The following is a 12,370-nucleotide window of genomic DNA, read 5'->3' on the forward strand; positions in this document are numbered from 1 at the left end:
ATCTGACCATGTGGGACACGATGACATGTGTCAACCATATCAGTGAGCCTGACCACCCGATCCCGTTAGTCCCCCCTTACAGCATGCATGGCTTGCTGAAGACGAATAGTAACCTATCTGTTTACGGATTGCGTGAATAGAGATCTCCAGCGTGGGCAGTAATGAAAGAATAAACTAAATGATTGAATGACTGGTGTTATTCCAGACGTTTTGAACACTGACAAGGACTTCTTTCAACAATATCGATTGCAAGCAACTTTCTAGTGTGTATAACGTTGTCCGATTCGCATGTATTGTTGTACTCTTGTTTTAATAGTGTGATTGTTTTCAACTTCAGTTGACTGTAGTAAATCACCTGAATGTCTCGGAATGTGTATTATAAGGTATGGGAATCAACTCCTGAAAGTCATATTAGATAAGCCTGTTGGCCCTGTGTTGGTGTGTTTGGTATTTTGGGCGTCAACAATTTCAAGTAAGTGTTGAATACAGACGAACGGATTGAACACATGGTTCATAAAGTTTTGTGAAAACATTGTGAGTCAAAGCATCACAGACATGTTTAACTCATGATTATAATAAACACCTCGTACTTGTGTACTATGAGGCTACCTGTACTGTAACTGTACTACTGAGGTAAAATCTGTGAACATGTAACACTCATATATATGCTTAGTTTGACCATTTTACATATTTGGGAATAGCATGATATCGGACAATATGATCAAGGAAACACTGTACTTGTGTACTATGAGGCTACCTGTACTAAAACTGTACTGTACTGTACTGTACTACTGAGGTAAAATCTGTAAACATGTAACACTTCATATACATGCTTAGTTTGACCATTTTACATATTTATGTACTATGAGGCTACCTGTAATTGTAACTGTACTATACTACTGAGATAAAGTCTGTAAACATGTAATACTTCACGTACATGCTTAGTTTGACCATTTTGCATATTTGTGAACAGCATGATGTTAGAGTGAGTGACAAAGGAAACACTGTACTTGTGTACAATGAAACTATGTGTACTGTACTGTGTACTACTGAGGTAAAATCTGTAAACATGTAACACTTCATATACATGCTTAGTTTTTGACCGTTTTTACATATTTGTGAACAGCATGTTATTTGACAATGAGATCAAGGAAACACTGTAATTTGCATACTAAGAAGCTACCTGTACTGTACTACTGAGGTAAAGTCTGTAAACATAATTCTGGGAATAAAAACATGAATTTTTTTATAATAAACAAAAAGCCTTGAATGTTGGACAGATTGAAAGGACTTGTTTCTTGGTATTGATTATATTCAGATTGTTGTAGCCCATGGTAATCAAGATGTACATGTGTGCAGTTATAAGCGTTGTTATTAGCCTGACCTTGCCTCTTCTGAATGTGTACAACATCAATTGACGGAGAGAAAGTGAGAGAATGCGACAGTGACCAAGTGTATACATGCCGTGGTCTCGCATTCTCATATATATGTAATAAAATGTCGTATGAATATTGGCAATTGTCAGATAACGGCAAAAGTGCAACACAAATATATTGTCGAGTTCTCCCATTTTCTCGCTATATACATCGTATATTATATATAATGGTTTGGTAGCTTTCATCTTCGCCATTCGTATGGTGTTCATTTCTCATTTCCAACAAAACCCAGCTAAAGACAAATTATATATATATAATTTCCTCCAGATTGAGTGTTTTTAGTGCGTCTAAACTTTTGATGAGAAGTATATTTCCATCAGTTAAAATGACATTGCTACATACACTGAGACGGTGCAAAGAGAAATCCTTAAACTGGTTGTAAACAATCCTCATTCACATGTCCTATGCATTTAGAAAACAATTTCCAAACTGTTGTTTTTTTAATAAACCAGCTACGATTTAGTTTGACATATATAATCATTTATAAAATACAAGGAATTACGTGATATTTGTTACCTACAAGTACATCTTCCACCCAAAATTTAGTTATTGATGCATTTTCAAATTTGTTGTACTTACCGAAAGTTCCACCCGTTGTCTCTCAGATGAATAAGATAGATATGTAATAATGATTTGTTTGTGAAAAGAACACTAAGTGGTGCTATCTCACTTACATCAAACAAAGGTACCAAAATGGTTCTATTTTTCGTAAAGCTTGAGGTTATAAAACATGAAAGAAACCATGACATGGCTTCAGAGTTTCTATGGTCATTAACATATTGTGCATGCAGAACAACAGTGAATTTGGATGTTAGGCAACATATAACCCATCCAATCACAGGATATACAAGGTATGATGTTGGTATTTGTAGGTAATTTAGAAAATGAGCCTTCAACTTCACTGATCCACCAACTTGTCACTTTTAGAGATTAGTGATGGCAACTAATTTTCATAAGAGGCAAATATATTGACTTTACATTGGTGAAAAGAATTACAAGGTGCAAGCAATTCTATTTTGGACACCTTGTACCCAGCTGTGTACACTTTTCGTTGGAATCGACCATATACACGTGCCTTGCGAACTTTGCTTTACAGAAAAAAGAATTAATAGGACAATGGACGTTCTTCATCATTTCAATGAATACGGAGAATGAATCAGCAAATATTTAAGTATGATTTCAAAAATAGACAACACCAAATATCGTTTCGTCGCGACGGTGTATTGAAATTCTTCGAAAAATTTAAGTATCTTTGTCTCTCAGAAAATACATCTTATAACATGGTACTTGAGGTGTTACGTGTGTCGTCGGTCGAAATGTGTGTGTGTGTGTGTGTGTGTGTGTGTGTGTGCGTGTGTGTGTGTGTGTGTGTGTGTGTGTGTGTGTGTGCGTGCGTGTGCGTGCATGTATGTGCTGTCTTGTGATATTGTGACTCTTTGAACCATTCGTTCGTTTATGCATGAAATGACATGTAGCAGGTCAATAGCATTATTTATCCATGCTGGATCCCAATGGCATCATGAAATAAAATCCCACAGAAGCTATTAGTGAGATGATCCGTGAAGATCCGGGTTACAATTGATCTTCAGTAACCCATGATTGTCGCGAGAGGCGACTAACGGGATCGGGTGGTCAGGTTCGCTGACTTGGTTGACACATGTCATCGCATCAATTGCGTAGTTCGATCATGATGATGATATGGATTGTCTGGTCAGACTCAATTATTTACAAACCGCCGCCATATAGCGATGGAATATTGCTGAGTGCGGCGTAAAACTAACACACTCACTCACTCACTATTAGTGAGATGATCAGCGTCAGCGGTTGTCGTGGAAATTATGTTCCACATCACGGAACACTCGCTTATATTCTCAAGCACGACGTTCTCAGCACCAATGACTGTGTGTTGTGAGCAAAATGACATTGTTTATATGCCTGTGAATTGGGTCACTTCAGACATCTCTTCACCATTAAACTGCCGTGGCTTAACTGGGAAATCTCAAAACTAACGCAATGTAAGTTGTAAATAGCATGTCCTTCACCAACACACCCATTGGGACATAAGCTAGTGGTAAGAGTCAACTACATGACTAAGGATCACTGGATCGTCTGGTCCAGAATCGATTATTTAAACGCCGTAGTCAGTCAGCTGGAATATTGCTGAGTGCGGCGAAACACACAAACAAACAAACAAACACAACAAACAAACACAACAAACAAAACAACAAACACAACAAACAACACTACTGCATAGGGAAACATCCCCTGTATTAAATCACAATAAAAACATGGAGGAAACTGCAATCTGTTTTATTATATATTTATAACTATTTCCTTCCAATACAGGACAAATAAATAACTATCATGTTGATAAATGTCTGTCCATAAGTGTGTAGTCAGTCACTACTTCGTCATCAGTCACTCAATATGGCGGTTCATGAGGAAAACACGATTTAGCTTTCTTATTGTGACGTGGCTCACGAATGGCACACACTTCTTAAATATGCCCATCTAACCTTCTCGACATCAATGTTATATTTTGTTTCTTATTGACATGACTTCCAACATTACCCGTGCCACATACCAGTGTGTATTATATCCCTGCTGTATATTTCCATATTGTACCATATAGAACCGCCACTATGTGTAGCCACGTCCGATATAAATACACTCTCTCAAAAAAGAAACGCAACCCCTATCTAAATATCCGACATCATTTCTAGAATAAAGATGGTGAATGTAAATTAGAATTTTCTTCAAAATACTGTTAATACGTTCCCATCTGATCAGTATAAACTCCCAAACGGAACCATTGTCACACATGATGACCTTTGTATCCGTGTTATTTGAGAAAGTGCGAAATTGTCATGTACAAAATGCTAAAAGCCTGTTGCACGTGCAAATCGTTGAAAACACAGTTCATGTAGAGGGTTTTAAAAGCACGCGTAGTTTGTAATTTTTCTCTCATAATTTGCTCTGCAAATCAAGTTCGAAAATGCCCCGTTTGAGTACAGCAAATCGAAATATTGCCATTGGTCGCATTGAGGCCGGGAAAGCTTTGGAACAGTTGCCCGTCATCTAAACGTACACAAAACAACAATCTCACGACTTTGGAATCGTTACACACAGTTCCATGCAATTGAAGATCGTCCCAGGGCGGTAGACCTAGGATCACCACACCGGCTCAGGATCGCTTTATTCGACTCAGCCACCTACGTAATCGGCATGCCACACCCACCATCACTGCAACACAGGTGCCAGGTTTGAGGAGAGTATCGGCCCAAACCATCAGGAACCGTTTACATGAGGCAAATTTACGTGCAAGAAGACCAGTTGTTGGGCCCGTCTTGAAACGCCAACATCGACGCCAACGTCTCAGGTGGTGTACTAACGTAAGGAGATGGACCCTAAGAAACTGGAGAAGAGTCTGGTTTAGTGACGAGTCTCGTTTTCTTCTTCAACGACGTGACGGTAGACAACGTGTCTATAGACGAGCAAATGAACGTTTTGCACCGAACTGCGTTCGACAGGTCGACAGATTTGGAGGAGGAAGCATCATGGTATGGGGAGCCATGTCTTACAACCAACTGTCAGACTTGGTCATCATTCGTGGCAATTTGACGGCACAACGGTACATTGATGACGTCTTACAGCCACATCTTCTGCCGATAATCGACCAACAGAGGGAGTTGTTTCAACATGACAATGCCCGCCCTCATACAGCTCGTGCAACAGTGGCATTCCTACAGAATTCAAACGTCAACGTGATGCCGTGGCCCTCAGATCGCCAGACATCAATCCTATCGAACATCTGTGGGACCAGCTGGATCGTCGTGTTCGTGCACGTACACCACAACCACACACGTTGATTGAACTGGCCGCAGCACTCCAGGAAGAGTGGAGAGCAATCCCCAGGAAAACATCCGCCGTCTGATTCGTTCTGTTCGAGGAGGTGCACTGCTGTGATTAGAGCTCGTGGCTCTACAACGAGATACTGAAGACAACGCCCTAGCGTAAATTGAGAGTTCGATACTGACCTGCATTAACTGTTACCTTATACCGTGCTGACCTAAGGTTCACCATGTCAAATTTCATGGCATTATCTTTAAAAATACAAATGTAATAACCAGTTAAAATTGATATAAACATTACCCAAAAACAGGGGTTGCGTTTCTTTTTTTTTGAGAGAGTGTACTATCCAGGTAAATGAGATGCGCCTTGTCTTAAGACACATGACTATATGATTTGCCATGTCAAATGTTCGGAGAGTTCATTGGCAGATATTGTGATTGTTGCTTGAGACAGTAGAAACTCCTCCGCACGACGTAAATAGACATAAACAGTTTTCTTTTCGTTTCAAAATATCCACCTTCATCCATTGACACCCGACCAACCACTTTTCCCGGAACACGAAACAAATATTTCCCCAACAAAATGTAACAATTATATGAAATATACTGTTCTTTGACATAATATTTCTTTTATTTGATAACAAAGAAGAAACTTTGGTCCTTTTGTAGGCCTGAAGTTTACTCTTTTACGTCTTTATGTCACAGTAAAATGGAATACTTGTTGTAGCAAATGTATTCCAATGTTTCTGAAGAAAGCTCTGTCTGACTGTGTCATGTATAGTTTCCCTTCCGTCATATCACACTTTCCGATAGCAGGTATGTCGTTTATAGTTTCCCCTCAATCATACTTTCTGATAACAGATTGTAAAGATATTGAACGAAGAATAACGTTCTTTGTGAATATTATGGGTAGCCAATGAGCGTCGGATCGTACGCTGAAGTTAATCCCCACATGGGCACAATGTGTGAAACAGGTGACGTGGTTCTGGTGTAAAACCAAACTCAATCACTCACTCTTTGTAAATATAAAACAACAAAGGTATGAGTCCATTACACGCACAATGAAAGGTATATATAACAGACGTCCGTTGAGATCAACGTGTGTCATCTGGGTATCAGCAGTCACAGTACATTGTCTGGTCCACATTTACATAACAATGTTACATCGTCGATCATTGCAGAGTGATGCAAACTTGCCAGACGCTGGAAAACAATATTACCTGGTCAGAACTAGGAGACCAAGTAAAGTAGTCAACCACAAGAGAACAATTTGGTCAATCATTGGAGTACAATGCAATGTGGCCAATCATAGCAGAACAATGGTCAGTCATAGAAGAACAATTTTATCTGGTCAGTCATAGAAGAACAATTTTATCTGGTCAGTCATAGAAGAACAATTTTATCTGGTCGGTCATAGAAGACTAAAGAAGTGTGATTAATCTGGTCAATACAAAACAATTCTGGAAAATCATTTCCGAACATGTTATCCAGTCAACCCCTGAAAAACAATACAATCAGTGAGTCGGCGTCATTGTTTACTTCTTGCAGTCAGCTTGCAGTGGGCAGAGTTCCCAGCGGTTGCGTTTATCAACCTATGGCAGTGAATCATCAATTGCACCACAATGCTATGAACATACCGGTACACAGTCTTGTAATGGTGAACATATGCCCCCAGTGGAACATTATCTTTTTCCAACGGTTCTACCAGCCTGCTAGTTTGGTTTATCCAGTGTGGTAGAAGATGGTAGATGTCCTAGCGGATGTCCTACAGCTGGTAGATACAGCCCGCCGAGAGGTGGACGTGGCGTGCCAAGTACCCCCATGTTGTGTCGGAGGTAGGCAGACTCGAGACTAGACACCACGCTGGCAGCCTGGGGGTAGAGCTGAGACCAGTAGGGGTTGGTCTGTATGATGCGTTGAACTGCAGCATAGTTGGTGGCCTCTGCTAGTAGTTCTATTCCAACAGCTGTCTGTCGCTTCCATTTTGTTCTGAAACACAATATATAACAATGAGCTGATAAATAATATCATCGAGTCATTTGCAATTCTCTTGCCAGCACTTGTTGAAATGGGGTGAAATAGTATCCAATGTATTTATTTAGTATCATAATTTGCATGGATCAATTACAGAGTGCCGTGTGTGTGTGTGTGTGTGTGTGTGTGTGTGTGTGTGTGCGTGTGTGTGTGTGTGTCCGTGTGCGTCGACTAATGCTCAAGTAAATATATAGGTTTCATGAGATACAGCTATTTAACATGTTTAGTGCGCCACGAGTCGACCAGACCGAGGCGAGTTGTTTTATGAGCGCCAGGGCAACAACAAGTACCATCTTTCAAAGTCTTTTTACCTAACCAGCGACATTCAGCTCTCCCGACACGCGATCCGGATATCGTGGTCACCATCAGTAGAACATATAACAACCTTATATAAACAACACAGGACTTATGATTAGAAGTGTGACACACAGATATCACAGCGAAGTTCATATGTGAGTCAGAAAATGTTATTTACACCTGGGAGGCAGGATAGGGTTGCCCAGGCTTAGATGTGTGAAAGGTTGGCCTTGGGCTAGAAATGTAATACTTTCAATCCCTGGACATGTTTCTTTGTTTGCCAACGTCAGCCCCACCTTGCTAGTTGTGGTTTCATTTATTAAAACGTGAGTAAATATTTTAATCAAACAACAATTAGATAAATTAGATACTTATTACGAACCTGATTGCTTATAGGAAGCTATTGGTATAACTACCTTTTACACAAAGCACTTGATCGAATATTCATAATGTATAATATCCATTAATATAATTCCAAAACTAATGATATTTTAGAGATCTTTCTCCTTAAGAATGTAGAATGATAGATGAAATTATATTGAATAAACCTCAAGGGACACAAAACCAGCAATCACTGAACCCAGGAGCATAATGATTGGTTGATTGACAAATATAATAGTAGAATAACTTCACATCTGTTCAATTTAATACAATCACTGTAGGTAGCACATTTTGTGCCAGTGCGTGCAATCGACTACGCATGACAAGGCATAAGCTGTGAACTGAAACTTCTATATTCCGTACAACTATTTCAATGTTTTAATGATATCCAATAGTGTAGCATAAATAACACAATGGCTCCCAGTAGCAATGTGCCCAAATGCAAGTTGTTTCATTTCATGATGAAATATGTCGATTTTCCCAACAATAATTTCATGTTAGTTGCAGATAAAAACACGATAATATGCAATAAATATGTAAATAGGATACATTGCTGATAAGTAGGATATTCAAGTGAAATACTTGCGATCATTTTTGGCATTCAAACAATATAAGCTGTATTGATGACTGAACAAAGGTTATGTGACATTCAGACCCTCGCTGGCGCTTAAAGGAAATCGCTCCTAACGTATTATTGTAATAAAGCAATCCGGTCTCACAATGTCAGTCGATATTTGCTATATTACTGTGTAAGCTCAATGTTGTACCGTCATATATTATTTAGGGTCATTTTAAAGACATGGTAAATGTATAGCAGTCGTTAGTGACCATATATGTAAATGTCGTCAATAAATATTAATATTTTCTGTATGTTTATATGATTTTTTTTTCACGTATTTGTATAACATATAATTTATCAGTATATGCTCTCTCAAATAGTTTTACACTTTTAAATCAAGGAAATCGTGTAGCTATTACCGACAAAACAATTAAAATTTCAAATAACAAATATTCATACTTAATCGAAATATCTATTCATAACATAAAACTGTCTGACATAAATATACCCAGGTTAACACAATAGTCCACACATACTGCCATAATAGGAACGAACATACTGAACGAATTCAGCACACGCATCGAGGCCTCACACACACAAACAAAAACAACAAAACGCCTTAGATATTGACACGCATTGCGGCTTACTTGTTAAAGAGTGTCAGTTAAAATCTCAGTTAAAATCATAAGTTAGCATAAGTTCATATAAGTTACATATAAGTTCATATAAGTTACATCATTTAGTTACAGAAATAGTGGGTAACTGGAAGACCATATGTGTATCTGGACAGTATGATAAAAAAGACAATAATTGTTCTAAGGATCCTAAACTGAAATGGATATTTTCAATCTCAATGAAAGGAAACGGGGCAAACTATCTGGGGGTGGGGTGACATTCATGGAGATGCGGAGTATGGATCACATGTATATTTGATCACATGTATATTTCTTCTTGACAAACTTCAATCATAACAGCAACACAAACATGTTTTGAGTTCCCTCTGGCACCCTTGAAAAACAAGTCATTACTGTCCCTCCTTTGTTCACTCTGTTTGCCTGTATCGTCCAGATGGGTTGCTCTACAGTGTGGGCATATAATGTTTGCACCCTTCTGAAAACTCTAGTGTTGGTATGATGCTAACGCACACAGATAGGGGAACCCACTAGTACCATTCTCTTTTACTTGACTGTACTTTCGCATTTGAGAATGTTGAAAATGAGCAAAGAAGGTATTTTAATTTGTTTCACTCCATTTCACTTTGTGGAAAGAATATATTCAAACCACACGATCAGACTCTTCTTCGTAGAAGCATCACCTTCCTCTGTATTCTTCTCTGGCTTTACACACACAAACATCGTATTTCCAAGGACTGGAACGGACAAAGCATGACCTGGGACCCTACCCACAAAGCGTTCATAGCACGACACCATTCGTAAACCCATGATAGATTATAGACTTCTGAAAACGCTACTAACAGTGTCCTAGGGTCCCTGGACCTCTTGTTGCACAGGCTATTCATGATTTTAAGTACGTTGAACTGTTAGTATTTAGATATGAATGGGGTGAATATTGTAATCTTCTTGTAATTTATGTTATAAGTTATATATGAATTAGAATTAATTTGATGTTTCCATGTGTTAACACAATAAATGTTTAGGTAGGGATAAGGAGCCGCTTCAAAGTTTCAATGTCAGATACAAAAGCTGATTCCTTAAGTATTTTTAAGCCCCCTTCGGTCAAGAAAGACTGAAAATGTTGGATTCCAGGTGATTGTTTTCGTCAAATCAGGAGTTTAGTTGGAACTATCGTCAGATCTTTTACCAAACGTTCAAAATCATTTGAAGAGTTTTTACACATATAATCTGCCATTCTAATAGTCTCTGGTGAGACTTACTAACGATAAAACCTAATGAAAAGGATTATGTCAGATCATATAAGGAAGTGTTTTTGAAAATGAGAAAGTACTAGACCTATGCCGTATATACATCTGGTGAACATCTCAATTTTGGTAAAGAACCTGCTCATTCTTAAATGCAATCTCTAACTTCCGACAACTCTACTTCCCATTTAGCAATATTTAAGTATTAGGTCATATCAGAAGTTTTACAAACACACAGGCTAGTTATCGGACATCTGAACGAATTTTTTTTCATAACAATATTTCAAAAGGTGTGTTTTTAACTGGAGTAGTGTTATACCAGGACAACCGATAAAACTACTCAGAGATCTAGTCTGGGAAACCAGGGGTGGATACACTGAGCACCCGTGTCCTACGCCGCCAGGAAACTGTTTTGGGCAATCAATCAGTTCATTGAACTTGTCCCATCAAATCCAATTGATTACTTTACAAAAAGCAAAAGAGGGCTGGAGACCGATTGTAACCCCCCAAACCCTACTAGCAATTTGTAGTGAGTAAGTGAGTTTAGTTTTACGCCGCACTCAGCAATATTCCAGCTATATGGCGGCGGTCCGTAAATAGTCGAGTCTAGACCAGATAATCTAGTGATCAACAGCATGAGCATCGGTCTGCACAATTGGGAACCGATGACATGTGTCCACCAAGGCAGCGAGCCCGATCCCGTTAGTCGCCTCTTACGCCAAACATGGGTTACTGAAGATCAATTCTAACCCGGACCTTCACATGGAAGCAATTTGTAGAGCTATGAAGTATATGCGTACTTAGTTACAATATCAGTTGTCACATCTGCCTCCCACAATTCTAAAACTAAAAGCGACAAGCCTCTTTCCATAATCATAAAATAAATCTGTGCTGAACATTGGATCCGTTCTATGGTTCCGACTGTTTATGAATCACTATCAAGTAGTGACAATACAGGTGTTTGCGGGAAGGTGAGGTAATCCTACCCAACCGGTGGCACCCGTGAGTCTACAACGTATTAGTACCAACATCATAAAGTGTGACCACACTTAGAAAATAATAGATATGCGGAGAATTAAACTTATATCTAAAATACTTATATCTCCTGAAAGTGATTATTATTTATTTTGAGTTATCGAAGCAAGCACCTGACCCCACGGGTGAACCTATTCTAACCGGGTCTGCGAGTAGTTGAGTAATAATAATCTGATCAACAACAAAATAATAATAATGATAACAAGCAAGTATGTCCATGTGTTGGCTCACCTTCTGTTCTGGTACCATGTTTTGACCTGCGTGTCCGTCAGTCCGAGTTTCGTGGCCAGCTCCATCCTGTCCTGGACACTGAGGTATTTCTGGCGGTCGAAGCTCTTCTCTAAACACCGCAGTTGGTGCTCGGTAAATGCTGTGCGGGCCTTTCGGGGCTTTTTGGACTTGTAAAGCATTATAGGAGAACCATTAGCATCTTTATCTCCGTCGTCTGTAAACAAAGAATGATAACCTTGTTCTAAATAATATGTATATAATGTATTTGACCATTTGAAACATGGGACACTTTTTTATTGCTTTATATACAGTATATTTCCGTTGTTTATCTGATATTACAACTAAATGAATATCACGCATCGCGCCTATATTTTATTATGTGGAAGAGAATAATAAATTCGATATTATTAATGAAATAAATTTTAAATAAGTTTGATAATTTTGACAAGATTTCAGGAGAGGCTTGCGTACAACATTTAATACAGTTTGTCTGTTATTGACGTCATAAAAGTGACAAGAACAATTTTATGATAAAGGTAATTTTATAGTCATATCCCAAAATTCATTTAGGGACAGATGGCTCACGGAATACCGGGAATTGTGTTTATATTGTTCTCATGTACTATAGTACATGTGTATAACTTTAATATCATATGGTCGTCGCAGC

At 38.6% G+C, this 12,370-nt stretch overlaps 1 protein-coding gene across 1 annotated transcript in view; it reads right to left on the minus strand.

Annotated features, from left to right (window-relative positions):
• Positions 1–6,999: 6,999 nt before the first annotated feature.
• The window catches only part of LOC124271587 (barH-like 1 homeobox protein), a 36,024-nt gene continuing 30,653 nt past the window's right edge, over positions 7,000–12,370 (minus strand). The window contains exons 2-3 of the mRNA XM_046706739.1: positions 11,704–11,917; positions 7,000–7,276 (exon numbers count right to left, since the gene is read on the minus strand). Of these exons, the coding sequence (XP_046562695.1) occupies positions 7,000–7,276; positions 11,704–11,882 (456 nt within the window). The 5' untranslated portion in view covers positions 11,883–11,917. The remainder of the gene's footprint in view (positions 7,277–11,703; positions 11,918–12,370) is intronic.

Source organism: Haliotis rubra, unplaced genomic scaffold (genome assembly GCF_003918875.1).
Source record: "Haliotis rubra isolate DU_JTF1 unplaced genomic scaffold, ASM391887v1 Scf1613, whole genome shotgun sequence".
In the NCBI taxonomy this organism is placed as follows: domain Eukaryota; kingdom Metazoa; phylum Mollusca; class Gastropoda; order Lepetellida; family Haliotidae; genus Haliotis; species Haliotis rubra.